This window comes from Acromyrmex echinatior, chromosome 1 (genome assembly GCF_024713525.1).
Source record: "Acromyrmex echinatior isolate Ae372 chromosome 1, ASM2471352v2, whole genome shotgun sequence".
In the NCBI taxonomy this organism is placed as follows: Eukaryota; Metazoa; Arthropoda; class Insecta; order Hymenoptera; family Formicidae; genus Acromyrmex; species Acromyrmex echinatior.
The window spans coordinates 9,229,956-9,245,516 of NC_141852.1; the positions used below are offsets into that span (position 1 = coordinate 9,229,956).

At 31.5% G+C, this 15,561-nt stretch overlaps 2 protein-coding genes across 5 annotated transcripts; one reads left to right on the forward strand and one right to left on the reverse strand.

The window, feature by feature from the left end:
• The first annotated feature begins 1 nt into the window (after position 1).
• On the forward strand, positions 2-11,421 carry LOC105146583 (choline/ethanolamine kinase). Of its 4 annotated transcripts, none has more exons than XR_846207.2 (6): positions 3-793; positions 7,197-7,309; positions 7,731-8,216; positions 8,500-8,746; positions 9,276-9,442; positions 10,179-10,264. XR_846207.2 is itself a non-coding variant. In XM_011056929.2 (6 exons), exons 1-6 carry the CDS (start codon positions 767-769, stop codon positions 10,551-10,553), a joined length of 1,152 nt encoding a protein of 383 aa, XP_011055231.2. In that variant the 5' UTR covers positions 21-766; the 3' UTR covers positions 10,554-11,421. The 4 variants fall into 4 exon arrangements, 3 of the variants coding, with proteins under 3 accessions (XP_011055233.1, XP_011055231.2, XP_011055232.2); XM_011056929.2 differs by lacking the exon at positions 9,276-9,442 and adding an exon at positions 10,440-11,421 and having other exon boundaries at positions 21-793; positions 10,179-10,343; XM_011056930.2 differs by lacking the exons at positions 3-793; positions 9,276-9,442 and adding exons at positions 6,874-7,097; positions 10,440-11,421 and having other exon boundaries at positions 10,179-10,343.
• A 101-nt stretch (positions 11,422-11,522) lies between these two features.
• On the reverse strand, positions 11,523-14,604 carry Rpn9 (regulatory particle non-ATPase 9). The gene is made up of 5 exons (XM_011056927.2): positions 14,301-14,604; positions 14,107-14,220; positions 12,737-13,063; positions 12,118-12,450; positions 11,523-11,910 (listed from the first exon to the last, which is right to left on the reverse strand). Exons 1-5 carry the CDS (start codon positions 14,414-14,416, stop codon positions 11,643-11,645), a joined length of 1,158 nt encoding a protein of 385 aa, XP_011055229.1. The 5' UTR covers positions 14,417-14,604; the 3' UTR covers positions 11,523-11,642.
• Between the last annotated feature and the right edge of the window lie 957 nt (positions 14,605-15,561).

Below are 15,561 nucleotides of genomic sequence, written 5' to 3' on the forward strand. Positions count from 1 at the left end.
TTTTTAACCCCACTCCTATCGCGCCTTTCGATTGGTGCTCGTGAAACTACGGTAAAAACAAGCGTGCTGGTGTTGTGTCAGTTGTGTGGTGCTTGTATTAAGCAGGCATCAAGCGGAGTGGAGCTGAGCCGAGCTAAGTCGTGAGCAGATGCGTCATTCCAAGCGGATCGAGCAAATCGGAGTTACTTGGGTTACGCCTTTCGGAGTGATTTTGAACCTTTAGAAAGAATTTTTGAAGCCGAATGCGGTCTCGCACTTAATCGCATCTTGTCATATCTTTTTTTCTTTCCCGCGACACCTTAATTGCTAAAATATATCTACTTATAATAAGTGAAAATATTTTCACGAGCAGAATTTATTCATCGCCACGTATTGAGTTCCACGTCGACGGTGTGGCTGGAAATAACCTGGTGACACAATACGATTCTGTAGGTCTAATGACCTTTCCTGAATAGTCTCCGATCCCTTCAATTTGTTTTGTTGACGTTAATAACCGCGAGCTCATCCTCTCGCGAGGAAATTAGATCGGGACGTGATAATCACACACGTACTTATTATCTTATCCGGTGACGCGTCTCGTGATTACATAGTTAGCTCATAATCGCGCCGGGAGTAAAATAATTAGCACTAAGTGTGTGCCACATCGTCAGAGGATCATCGTCGACTCTTCTATTATTTTCTATTATTTTCATCTTACTCTTTCTCTTTCTGAAGCGGTGAGCTAGTCGCTTTAATCTATTCGCAGTGTGTCCGACGAGATTTCGACATGGGTATCGAGGACATCGAATACAAGGTAATGTTGCTTAATATTTTTCATTTGCATATTTCTCGAAACATTTTCCGTCGCACGAAACAATTTTTTCTATCGCAGTTTCATGTAATATAGTTGTCAAAAGACTTAAGCTCATTTCTACTAATGTAGATTAACTTCTCTCGGTTCAACTTACTCTTCATTTAAACAAAATTTTTTTTTAAGAATTAGAAAGAGATGAAGAAGTTAGTTAAATTCAAATTAAACTACATTGATAGAAACGCGCATTAATTATCTCGCTTAATAATCGCTTCTCGGAAAACACTCCTCTGACCTTGACTTCTCTTGCATCTCAATTTTTTTATTACGTTTTAATTTCCCCGAAGTTGAAGAAAAATATATATTTGTTTATGCTCTAAGACTGTTTATTGATGCATTTTTGTCTCATTTTTACCCGATTTTAAAAAGTACATATTTATTCATCGGAATTAATGTTTTTTCGATTCTTTAAGACGCTTTTCTACTCTTTTTATTTAATCTGCTAATTTTTCCCAAAAATAAAAAAAATAAGTATTCATTTGGAATTGCTGCTTTTCTCTTTAAGTGCTGTATTTTTTCGCTTTATTTTTAATCTATCTGATTTTCTTGACGCTGAAGAAAAAGATGCGCTGCGTTTTAGAATTTTCATCGTAAGTAGAAAGAAAAATATAATAAAGTTTACTAAATATTTTTGTTTAAATAGTGCCAGTTGAATACTTACTAAATATATATTTATTTTATACAAGAATTATTAATTTGATTTAATTATTATTTTATAGCAAATATTTATTCTCCGTAAATAAATGTTATATTAATATTGTTAAAATGTTATTATTTATTAAAAATGAAACTATTATTATTTATTAAAATTTAGTACATTTTTCTTTCACTGTTCGAAACAATTTTTTTTAATTCACGTAATATGCGCCTATTAGGGACTAACTACTTAATCATCTCGTTTTAATTGTTTCTCGGAAAATGCTTCTCCGACCTTGCAATAACTTTTTTTGCGTTGCATTTTTTCTATTTCCTGGATACTAAAGAAAAATATACACTTAGGATGCTCTAAGATCGGTTTTTTATGCCTAACTATTTTTTCACCTCACTTATGCTCATTTCCACCGACGAGGATTAACTTTAATTTTGGTTTAATTTATTCATTTTTTTCTAAGGATTAGGAAAAAATGAACAGTAATAGCGTTTTCCATTAAAACTAACAAAAACTGCAATACTGGTGCATACCGAATGCATTTAAATGCAAATCAATTTATAGTATTAATAAATAATTATTTTCTGTTATATTACAATGAATAATTTAACTGTTTTAATTACAAAAATCTGTAAATAGCAAATTCGAATCGAATCAAATCATAGTGGGTTTTTTTTTATTTTGAATCAATTGCCTATTTTATTTATTTTATTTATGCATGATTCTCATAAAGAAAATGATTTTTTTTGTTTATTTAAAAAAATCTGGAATATCATTTAAAATATTTTATTACTTTTAAATTAGCTTTTAATGTAAATTCTGAAAAATTTAATTTGAATTCGATTCGTTCTCGAATAAAAAAAATTCGACTTGATTCGATATAAAGTTTCAAATTTTATTTGATTTATTTTAGAATATATTATTAAAGGTTCGGTTCAATTTGATCTCATAAATGCTTGATTCGCACATCTCTAAATTACATGTTCTTTGTCACGATAATCTCATAATATTAAAAAGATTAAATTATTTATTAACATTAAAAATATGTAAACCGATTTGTCCTTAATTGTATCTGTTTTGTGCTTATAGTTTTCTCAGTGGAAAAAAAAATTAATCTACATTGATGGAAGCGAGCATTAATTTACTCGATTCCCTCAAAGTTAAAAAAAATATGTGTTTATTTATTGGAATTAATGCTGTTTTATAATTCTTTAAGATGTCACGCTTTTCAATCTATTTTATTTAATGTGCTTAATTTTTCCAAAGTTAAAAAAATATGTGTTTGGAACTGTGTAGTTTTCCGATCCTTTAAGATGCGTTTTTCCGCATCACTTTTAATCTATCTGATTTCTCTACCTGATGCTGAAGAAAAAAAGACGTATTTATTCGTCTTGGAACTGATGCTATTTTCCAACCCTTTAAGGTACTGCTTTTCCGTCTCATTTTTGTTCCGCTCGATTTCCCGGAGTTAAAAAAAGATACGTGTTTATTCATTGGAATTAATGCTGTTTTCCAATTCTTTAAGATGCCGTGCTTTTCCACTTTATATACTTGATTTCTCCGAGAAACTAAAAAAAAATACATGTTTACTCATTAGAATGATGTTGTTTTTTTTCTTTAAAAGGCAGCGTTTTTTCACTTCAAAAATTTAATCTGCTCGATTTCTCCGAAACTGAAAAAGATATATGGTTACTCAATGGAATTAAAGCTGTTTTTCGTTTTCTTTGAAACTTTTCATTTATTTACTTCATTTTTAATCTGCTCGATTTCTCCGAAACTAAAAAATATATGTTGGAATTAATGCTGCTTTTTGGATGTTTAATTGGAATTAATGCTGTTTTTTTTTATTTAAAATTGCTGCGCTTTTCCACTTCATTTTAATCTGCTCAATTTCCCCAAACCGTTAAAAAAATACATTAATTAGTATTGATCCGTTAAAATTAATACTGTTTTCTAATCCCTTTAATTATTGCGCTTTCTCTGTCCTGTTTCCTTCTTTCCGTCTCCTTTCTCGACATATCTAATTTCATAAGTTCAGAGGAATATGCAGAGATCAACATGAGAGAGGTCTACATTCTAATTCTCGTTCTCTCTGCTTTTTGATTCGCGAATTCTGTCTTTCACAGAAATACAAAAAAATTTTCTGATGAACATTTTCTGAAAATTTTTATATAAAATGTAGAATTTTTTAAAACTTTTAAATAATTTTACAATTTTTTAGAAAGTTCTCAGATTTTTTATACAAATTGGAGCAGAAGTATATTACTGAGAAAATATACATTATCTTTTCTAGAATCCTTCATAAATGTTATTCTAACATTTCTAAAAAATTTGTCATCCTATTTTAATTTCTGAAAAAAATACCTTAAACTTCATATTTTATTTCATCACCAATTATAGAGTGGGAATCTTAGAAATGTTAGAATATTTTAAAATTTACACGTTCAGAATTCTAGAAAAAAAATATAGACTTTTTCAGTATTTCTGAAGTGTTTCAATAACAATTCTGAAAAAAATTTATACAAGTGTTTATAATGAAATAAATAACTTATCATGAAATATTTCTGATGAAATATACACATTTATTGCATACAACTGTGCATGGATGAAAGGGCTTAAATGAATTTTGTACTCTCGTAGAGTACGTAGTTTGTAATATTGCCGCTTATCAATTTTCACTTATCTATTATCCGATAATCATAATATTTTTCTAGAAATCCAGGACTATTATATTTGTCGTATGACAAATTTTTCATACCTGTTAATTAGCTGTAGGACAGAGAGGTTCTCAGACAGATGAGGATCTCTCTTATAGCCAATTAACAAACCTGAAAAATTATCATATACGACAGCTTAGTTCCAATATCGTGTCCAATCTTCAGAATATGTAGTGTTTTTATTCTTGATAACAAGCAAGTCGAGATAGACATCGAAGATCATAAAAACAAATTATAAAGTTTCAGAATCTCTGTAACGTCATTCATTGACGTTACAAATTCCTAACTGCGCACAAAACAAACTTGCTGACTATTTATTTATCTCGGCAGAGAGACGGATTAATGTGCGCAGTACATTAATATGTTATCATTTGAATGCAGAATAAAGCAGAGTAAAGCCAAAACGTGTCATGATGAAATATACTTTAATCCTGTCACATGATGAAATGTACTTTAATCTTATGATCTATATCTGTCTTGAAACTAAAACATATTGGGTAGAAATATATTTCGTTCGATAAATTTGTTCATAAACGGATGGATAATTATAGAAATGGAAAAGTATATAGGAAAATGGTTCCCGAAAATATTTTCCATTTGCAATCGTTTAACAAAAAAATCGTTAGTTCTTCGATGTATTTGTTAGAATAGTTAGAAAATCGAATCCAAATTAAATAATAAGTCTGTGTAATTTTGTTCTAATCCTTTATCATCTTTCTTACTAAAAAAGATGCAACTACTAAGTGGAAAGCATTGATAAATTATTAAGATTTAAAATTAAAAATCTAAAAAAAAATTGAGAATAAAATGTTAATGGTTTTTTTATGTGAATTGATCAAATTACTGAAATAAAAGATCAGAGATAAAAGAAATTTATAGATAAGAAGGTTTAAGAGTGGAACACCCGGTATATTCAAATGTCGTGTCTTTAGAAAATGAAAAAAAAAAAAAGAAAAATTTCTAAATGTTGAACGAAGCATTAACGTGATAGCAAAGCGTAAAATAAAGATATCACCGGCTCGTTTTAACTCTCTACGTCATTAGATCTGAAATACAAAAAAATTATATATATATATATAGATACTCATATATGTATATACTTTTAAATCTTATTAAATTGACACTCATCTGTTATCTGTCGCGTAATTTTTTTTTTATAAATAAAACAATTCAACTATAGAAGATTACTTCAATCACTTGCACTTTCGAAACTTTGCGTTATGTTTTCTTCCTTCGAGACTCAATAAAAATGCAAGAAATGCAAATTCTTCTCGCGCGCTATAAGCGGAATATAATTACAAAAACTGTTCACGTTCAAGTCGAAAATGCGGTCAAAGAATGCTCAATATCGCATAAATATAGATTTTTATCATCACATCGACACCTTATCGACCTTCATCGATACCTTATTCGTTTCTTGATTTTTACATAGAATCATAAATATGGATGTGTAGGCAAAGAGGGGACATTTGTGCCCCTCCCCCCAAAATTAGCAAGGAGAAACATCTAATTTTATTATTTTTACGATGAAAAGTTAAATGCTCATTGTCCAATTTGCTAAAGATTCTTGAAGATTGAAAAATTTTATGTGAAGATAAATTATTCCGACTAAAATTCTGAATACACTCATAAAAACTTAGCAATAGCTATGACTCGTCAATAAACATTGCAAGAAACAAAAATTTAACGAAACATTTTCTTGACACAATATATATATATATTGGGTCATCTAAAAAGTATTCGCGGTTTTTTGTCACTGTGTGTTGATGGTCATATATCTAGTGACAAAGTACCGCGGATACTTTTTAGATGACCCAATATATAAGATAAATATAAATAAATATAAATTAAATAGATATTAAAGTTAATAATACTATATATATATATAGGCTTATGTCTTTCTACTAAAATATTGGGTCATCTAAAAAGTATCTGCGGTTTTTTGTCACTAGATGATGTTGACCATCAACACCATCTAGTGACAAAAAACCGTGGATACTTTTTAGATAACCCAATATATAGATTAATTTCTACATACTAATGTAGATTATTAACTTTAATATCTATTTAACTTATATTTATCTTCTTAAATCGTAGTTTTAAAAATAGAAAAACATAGTTGAACCGAAATTAAAATTCATTTACATTGATAGAAACGGGCTTTAGTGTATGAAGACCCTCGTTATTTATTTTGTTGTTAATTTTTCGACTAATTATTTAAGCTATTTTTCTGTAAAAAAAACTTAATTGATTCTATACACATTGATGCTTGAAGAAGGTACAGCATTAAGTACATCGAGTGGAAAGTAATTATTTTCGTCTCCCTTTTTTTTACATCTAAAAATATATAGGAGTCTCCAGGACTTCGCGTCCACCAATATGTTCGCAGTCAAGGGTGGTAAAAGTGGTTCGAGTTTGCGTTCATTATAAGAAAACGACAAAGAATGACATTCACAATAATTTTTCTGCGAATGCTTTATTTGTCACGTCTGCGAAACCAGAGATTCTTAATTAATTTTGAATTCTTAGCCCACTAGAAAATAGCTTTAAATGTTCAAGGAAACTCAAGATTGTAGCCCGCGCAACGCGCGTTGAGATCCACTGTAATGACGTGACGTCATGACGCATACGCATGCGTTGGTTTGCGCTTTTTCTGTTCCAACAGTAGATGATCTTGATTGCGTACACGATTGCGTCTTCTGGCATGATACTTTTACATTATTTGTTTTATATAGTTATCACAAATCCGATCTCATGCCTCGCTGAACAAACAAACGGATAAACAATCTCAGTAACTGTATCGCACGTCTCAATTTCTTGGTTACTACTTGTTACTTACCTTTTTTGCTAAGTAATTATTTAGATGAATTATCTGTAGCCGGTGAGAGAAAATTATGTTCTAGTTTTAAGAAATTACAATTAGAAGATATGATTTCTTTTAACATTCGCAGTTAATTGTGATATCTTTTTTTTGTGGCAGATGTCAGAGAAGAATCCCGAGATGAGGGAAACTGCTGCAAGAATCTGTCGAGATTACTTGCACGGTGTATGGAAACACATTACATCGGAAAACATTGTTCTCAAACGCATTAGGTTTGTGAAATTTTTTTATATTTGCATTTTTGTATAGAGAATGCTTTTCAATGACACAAGTCTCATTCTATCTTTCTTGATATTAGTATAACAAAGGATGTTTTTTAATAAGGACAATATAACACATAGTGAATCATTTCCTTGTTTAATGTTGGCAAACAACAAGGACGCATTAATTCACATTATTACACTATATTATTACTAGAAAACATCGAAGGGTAGAACGACACTTGTATCGACTTGTGTCACCAAATAAAAAGCATCTTATATACATATATATATATATATATAATATGATGTCATACAAATGTCAGGACAGAAACGATGCAATAGTGCTAGCGTATTTAGCAAATGTAGTCTTAATTACATATTTTATGATAAAACAAGAGTTAGGTGATAAAACACATGTAATTATTTTCAGTGGTGGTCTAAGCAATTGGCTGTATAACGTCCAGCTTCCTGAAGGAACGGTTCCGATTAGGGGAGAACCTCGTCAAGTTTTGCTACGTCTTTATGGGCAGGTGCATGGAGAAAGGGCCTTAGAAGGACTAATCACAGAATCCGTCATCTTTACCTTGTTATCCGAAAGGAAACTGGGTCCTAAGCTGCACGGAGTATTTCCTGGTGGTCGTATAGAGGAATACATCCCAGCTCGACCTTTGATCACGAAGGAATTGGCGGATTCAACCTTGAGTCTACTGATCGCAGAAAAGATGGGTCAGACACATATGATGCAGATACCAATTAGCAAAGAGCCTGTGTGGTTATGGGATACAATAAATAATTGGTTCAACACTACGACAGATATTCTTGAAAACATTCATAATGAAGACATTGATAGTCGGCAACTGGAGAATATTAACACAATAAAATGTATAAATTTTGAGCACGAAATCAATTGGCTCAAGTAAGTAAGAGATATAATGTGGAGTTTATAAAGAAGACAATGACATATTGGAAACTTATATTTTTTAATTTTCCAACAATAAGTTTTATTAGATCGCTTTGTAAATAAATCAAATAAGTAAAGAAGCAGAGTACGGTCGAGAGTAGGATAGATACTTAATAAATATGTAAATATCAAATATATTTTTTAGTTATATAGGATATAAATTGAATCGAATATTGTCGAACTTGAAACATAATCATAAATTGAAACTGAAATAATAATTTTTTATTTCTATTTTCAGAACAATTATAACGCAGCAAAAGTATCCAGTTACATTCTGCCACAATGACATGCAAGAGGGAAATATACTTCTACTCCAAAATACGCGAAAGCCCAAGTTAGTACTCATTGACTTCGAATATTGTTCCTACAACTACCGAGGATTTGATATCGCCAATCATTTCGCCGAATGGCAATACGACTATACAACACCGGAATATCCTTTCTTTCACGAACGTCCGGCCGCTGGTCCTACGAAGGAGCAAAAGGTAAGCATGAATTAAGGAAAGGCTTGGGCGATGAAGTAAAGCGGGTAAGATATCTGTTCAATATGTTTCATTCAGTGTTATCATATCATGAGTTTTTTCGTAAGCGGATTAAATTATTGATAATATATTCATAAATAAAAGATAAGTATGTACCTTAGGCATGAAATAAAGGAAATTGTAGTAAACAACGGAAAATTTCTCATAGTAATTCATATCGACAATTTTATACTTGTAAATAGGTAAGAAATTATTTTTTTTATGTTTTGTTTTTCATGATTACAATTTGATTGATATTTATTTGATGTTCACATCTGATTCAGAGATACAAATACAAATTTAAAAATAATGCGTGCATTTTACGTAAATCATCGTAAAAATGTAATGTAATAAATTGTTAGTCGAAATTTTACGATATTGTAATGACGCGATAAAGCAACTTTTCGGTTGCCAATATACTATTCGGTACTGTACCAGGACACAGTAGGTGTCGGCTTGGCGTGTGCTGCGTGTGTATATATTAGTTTCACAGGACCGTCAAGACAAGGCTGATGCCTGCAAACAGAGAAAAATTCGGCCGGCAATGTGAAACTGTGCTGTGATGGATCCCGACTTTGTGGGTGCTCTACATTTTGGGAACCAGGGTGCCACCGGTACCACCATCTTGGCAGCACCAATCCGCTCATCTACGATTCTAGAGTACCTGTACACTCTCCTCACTAGTCAATTCATAGCCTGCGTACCCTTTCGAACGTATCTTTTCGGGATAGCTATGCTATTAAAAGTGCATTATCTTCCATTGCAACATTTTAATTAACGCGATTCTGTATGCGTAATTAATATGTGCTGAATTCATACCTAAGTTTGCAAACGGTTTTTCAAACATAATTAAGGCTATTGATGATAATTTGTCGTGTAATATTGAATGGGAATCTTTAAATAAATAGGAGATACTTATCTTCTGACAGTAACAAATAGGCGTGAATAATTCATATCAATCGTTTTTTTTTTTATATTGATAATCGATAAAACACATCGTTTTTATATTTTACATTGTCATGTAATGCATCCTAAATTATTCCTTTTATACTTTTTCAAATGCCTGATATTTATATCTTATTTATTAATAATTCGAGCTCTGTGTATGTCTAATTTGTTCATATTATTGTATAATGTTCTTAATGTGTTATAAAAGTTATTTTGGCAACAAACTAGTTACTATATAGTTTCATATATCTCAATGAATATTTTTAATATACGAATGAATTTTATTAAAAGATAGAAATTTATATTAAGAGATTATTTAATAAATCTATTAAAAAATTATATACATATCGTATATAGTTATTAAATAAATCAAAGTACATGAGTATAGGGCAACCCTCTATACCTTTTCTTTGTACAATTTTTACAAAGTGTTTTTTTCTTTTGACAGCTCGATTTCATAAGAGCCTACCTAAGAACATTGAACAAAGAAGGATCTCTGGAGGAAGAGCGTATTTTGATGGAAGTAAGGATATTCTCACTAACTAGTCACTTATTCTGGGGTCTCTGGAGCATTGTGAACGCGAAATTGTCACAAATTCCATTTGGCTACTGGGTATGTATTTTGTTTTGGCTCATCCTCGCTTTTCGACTATGTCCAATTGTATTTGTTTAAATACAATAAATATATGAACATTGTTACATGTTTCAGGATTATGCTGTCTGCAGATTGAAGAATTACATGTATCTGAAAGAGAAGTTGCTTATTTCTGGATTACCAGGCTCGGATAACACCTTAAAGAGAAAATCTATAGATATAGACTGAAAGAGCAAGATTGAATAAGAAAGACGATGCACTCGCAAATTTATATAACATTTCGCTACATAAGTAGCTCATTTCGTTTAATCCATCGATTCTAATTGATGGCATTAATTCTGATGAGTAGCGAATAACTCTTAATTGAGTAAGTCATTATTTCATACATCACGAAATAATGTAATCCGCTGCTCCTCGCTAACCAATGCAGGTGTATTGTTTGTACAATATACAATGTAAGCAAGGAGAGCAGATCGAGAGTAAATGGAAAGTCAATCATGTGATATAGAATAAGTGTGTACTTAAATGTATGGATCTTCGTACTTTTACTGTGTTAATGATTAATAGTTAAAACCAAAAAAGTACTAAAATGTACTTAATTTTTTTAATTCAAAAGATAAATGACGACATTAGTAATTTTTAAAAACAATTTGTTCCTTTTTAATAAAGGATTGAAGTTGAAAAAAATTTGAAAAAGCTTCTGTGTATAGAATCATGTACTCAAATTGTGAAAAAATTCGTAAGACATACGTTTAATCACTTTTTAGCTTTTATATATTTATTATAAGACTATCCCAAATTGTTGCCAATCATATCGAATCCATTTCATTGCTTGATTGTTTACTTGTTACATATAATACGTATAAGATAATTGTAAATAGGATTAACAATATATTTGCTATATACTATTTTTACTTAAAATTGTGTAACTCATAAACTGTACTTACTTAAGTATAGATACTTAATATTATACAAAAGAGGACAGCATTTAGCATTCATTATTTAGCATTCGATATTTACTAACATAAAACGCACTGACAATTAGAACAATGTATTTTCACCAATTTTCAAATAAAACATTTACTTCTTGTTTCTATTTTGTATTTTCTTATAATTTAATATAAAAAAATTACAATTGATACCAACCTGTTTTTCATTTTTAATCGAAAGAAGAGAAAAGAATTCTAAGTGCACATATAATAAATAATTGTTCGTATTTATTGGCGACGTGTTAAGAAACTGATTTTATAATTGCGAGTATGCGAATCAACATTCTGCCGACATAACAAACAAGTAAACCGAAAGTGGTCTGTGTTCTCAGAGAGTGAGGATTTCAGAGGCCCTTGATTCCAAGAGTTTCTCCATCGAACTAACATCTTTACACCATCCATCCAGACGTTGCACCATCCCGGCGATCTGGCTGCGATCTAGGACACGTGGTTGCACCCAAGTCATATTGACAGTGCCCGCCACTTGATCTATGGCACCTCGTACGAGACCCTGGGCAAGAGCTTTCATCACTAGCAATTCTACTTCACCAAGAGGTAGACGTGTCTCTTGAGAGATCTCCGTAAACGTCAGTTGTCTAAATGAGAAACATATATATATATTTATATTATTATTAAGTTAATAATTTAATTTTTGAAAATTTGAAATCCAGGCTGTATTCACTTTGAGCGTTCACGCTGTTTCTTTATTCTATCTTTATTGCTCATCACATGTTGAAGATGTCCAAAGTGAGTGCAGCTCTAATACTGTATGCTCATAACTGAAATATTTGAATTATACATACCGATTGTTAGCTTGTCGCTTGAAAGTCATTTCCATGAGACACAGCAATGAGATCTTTTGTCTCAATTTTAATTCTTGTGCTGCTAGATCAGCTACTTTGCTCCATTGCGGCTTCAATCTCTCTAACGCAACAATATCGCCGGCATTGAAGGCTTGCAACAAATCGACAAGCCAGTTGTTCGGCGTGCCTTTTAACGATTCCAAAACTGGATGTGCTAGTAATTCTCCGAGATTATAGACGCCTTCACCCAGAAGCGCCGCAAGTCCGAGAAAGAAAGCATGCTGTTCTTGCTCTTGTCTGTTCAAGCTGCTCAATTCGATGCAACCTAGATATCTTAATAATAAAAAGAAGAATATTCGATGAAAAAGATCACATTAGTTCTAATCAATTATACAAAATTTATAGATTTTGTGCAATCATTTTACAATGAATTTATATACGTTATTTATAAAAATATGATATGAAGCAAGTGGCTCCGTTTTCAGCAATCCATGAATCAAGTTTGATTCCACTCGTGCTTTATATACATGTGTAATTTTTTCCGCACTCGAAATCCTTATTTAAGAGGCAAAATTGTTCCAATATATGTGTAAAATTGTTCCAATATATGTAAAAGTACCTTAATGCTGTACGATAATATTCCGCGTGTTTGCCCTGTAATCTATATAACCGACTGGCAAGAAGGTAAAAACGTCCATGAACCGTCGTAATGCCATCAGCGTTGTCCAACATAGCTTCTACATCTTCTATGATCTTCTTTGTTTGTTCCTGATTGTTGAGTTTATCCAACAGAATTTGACCCTTGAGAACCTTACAAAGAGCAACAGCTTCATTGTTGCTTTGGACCTTTGTCTCAGTCTTCTCCAAGAATTTAATCGCATCTTGATTATCTTGTAATTGTGGAATTACATGCGCCAATATCTCCACCAACGACAATGGATTTATTCTTCAAAAACATATAATCTTAATAGGATTTATTCTTCAAAAACATATTATATAATCTTAATAGGATTTATTCTTCAAAAACACGAACAATCTCAATAAAATAAAAACAAAAATTTATTTAATAGTACTCTCAAAATTCAAACAACAATAAAATATTAATAAACGGGCAATGAGAGCGCTAATATAGCTTAGTAATTGGAACACAATTTATATATAATATAATCAATAATTTTACATTGAGTATCGATATTAAACCTTTCGGTTTTCTTCAAACCATCATCAGCAATGCCATAGATAATTTACCAGTAATGTATTATGAGATTCATAGTCCACAGTTGTTGAAAATCATTTCTATAATAGACAGATGATGAATATTTCCTTACTTTCTGGTTGAGAATTACCAAAATCTGTTGGTTAAATAGCGAAGAGACATTTTGGCAATTCTCAATCAGAAAGTAGGGAGATACTCATTCTCTGTCTATTATAGAAATTGTTTCCAATAACTGTAGACTATGAATCTTGTAAGATGTTGATGATAAATTATCTATATTTTATGATATTGCTGATAATGATTTAAAGGAAATCGAAACTTCAATTTGTATCGATATTCTATATAAAATTATTAACAATATATTATATGAATTACGCTCCAATTGCCATGCTGTATTAATGCTTTTATTGCCCATTTATTAATATTTTATTATTGTTTAATAAAAGATTAACAAAGAGCAATACGTAAATTAATATAAATAGAGACTGAGAACATATGTTGTATATCATATAGATTTTATGATATTTTCTAAATATAGGCTGCGTTCTGTTGCATGTATAATGTACATGAAGTATCATTTTATCTTTGTTTAACATTGCGAACAACAAGGATAAAATGGCATCTCATGCATATTAAATTTTTACATCAGTTTATCTTTCTTCCTTTTCTCTCTATGAGGAAAGAAGAAAAATGAACTGATGCAAAAATTCAGCCAAAAAGAACAGGCCTATGTGTATATACAATGGAATGGAGTCATAGTCGATAGTGCTCACTTGTTTTCAAAGGTTGACAAGAAGTTAACGTAAAGTTGCACGAGATTATCCTCTTGTTGGAGTATCGGATGTTTCACAAATGTCTCCAGTTTCAACGTTAACTGATGCCAAAGCCTGCAAGTCACCGAGGTTTATCATTACATTTCATTATCCTGTGAAATCCTTTTGCATGAAATATTGTATTATCGTATTACCGTTTACTGTACAGCTCCTCAAGCTGTGCCCACTCTGCGGCCAGCTCCTTATCGGCAACATTTTGCTTTTGACTGAGAAAAGTGTTAAGATCCTTCACTGCCACGGCCGCCGCCATACTTGATAATATAATGGCAATACAACGCGAATGACAACATGCTTTTTCATGGACGCATGGTGGACATTCCAGCGAATACGGATGCGCAGTGAGTTGAAACTTTGAAAGTAGTAGGGAGATACTCTGTCAACCAATCAAGTATTGAGTTCATTTGTAAAAATTTAAATAATCCACATGACTCGCGTTTACGCTCAAATAAGCTCAATTTCTGATTGCTCGAAATCTCAGATCATGTGATGGGAATTCTATCATTATGCGCAATGGATTAATTTCTAAAGGCGCATTCACATCATGACGGAAAAGCAGAAAGCAGAAAAGCAGCAGCCGATCAGAACTTGCGCTGATAGTCGACAATTTCGGCTTTTTGTATTATTTACTATTAACGCGATTTTTAATTGACAATTGCTTTTTTGTTTTCTGCTTTTTCGTCAAGATGTGAACGCGCTTTAAGATCTTGTGCATAAAAGGGGAAATATTAGGAATAGTAATAAATATTAAGATTTCAACCTATCAGAAACTATATATTCCAGTGTAACTGTATCTGATAAGTTGAAATTTTAATATTTATTTCTGCTTCTAATGTATATATAGAATATATTGTATTATTCTATTATGCGCAAGGCCTTAGGGCGCGTTCATACCTGGAGATCGACTTTATATCTTGAAACGAAGTGAAAATTACAAAAGTGAGCGAACTTACTAGAATATTGATAATTTCATTGGTCAACACCTAGTAAATTTGCTTGCTTTTGTAATTTTCACCTTGTTTAAAAATACAGAATCAACCCCCTTGTTTGAAGATATTGAATCGATTGATCCTTTATGGCTTCTGCACATTGGACACGGAAACGTTTGCCGCGCGGTAGAATGTGAAGTAATATAGCAGTATAAGCCAATAAGCTTACAGCTCCTAATGTGTTCATTGGTTATCGCGTCTCATTTTGCCGCGCGACAAGCGTTTCCACGTCCAATGTGCAGGAGTTATTAAAGGTTCTTTACGTAGAAGTTATAGACGATCGTCGACAAAAAAAAAAGATAGGAACTTTCTGGGACTAAGATTAAGACTATGGTTGAGACTAAAGAAGCATAAATAATCTTATGGTATACTGTTGTCAACTTTTAAAGGTCACTCTACATTGTTCATA

What these genes read in the sequence shown, in the direction of transcription:
- Rpn9 (XM_011056927.2), bottom strand. Translation starts at nt 14,416, where the DNA reads ATGGCGGCGGCCGTGGCAGTGAAGGATCTTAACACTTTTCTCAGTCAA. An exon ending in TATTATCGTACAGCATTAAG is followed by an intron (nt 12,451 to 12,736) that starts GTACTTTTACAT and finishes TTTATTATTAAG; the next exon opens with ATATCTAGGTTGCATCGAAT. An exon ending in AAGCGACAAGCTAACAATCG is followed by an intron (nt 11,911 to 12,117) that starts GTATGTATAATT and finishes TTTCTCATTTAG; the next exon opens with ACAACTGACGTTTACGGAGA.
- LOC105146583 (XM_011056929.2), top strand. Translation starts at nt 767, where the DNA reads ATGGGTATCGAGGACATCGAATACAAG. An exon ending in CACGAAATCAATTGGCTCAA is followed by an intron (nt 8,217 to 8,499) that starts GTAAGTAAGAGA and finishes TTCTATTTTCAG; the next exon opens with AACAATTATAACGCAGCAAA. An exon ending in GTCCTACGAAGGAGCAAAAG is followed by an intron (nt 8,747 to 10,178) that starts GTAAGCATGAAT and finishes TTCTTTTGACAG; the next exon opens with CTCGATTTCATAAGAGCCTA.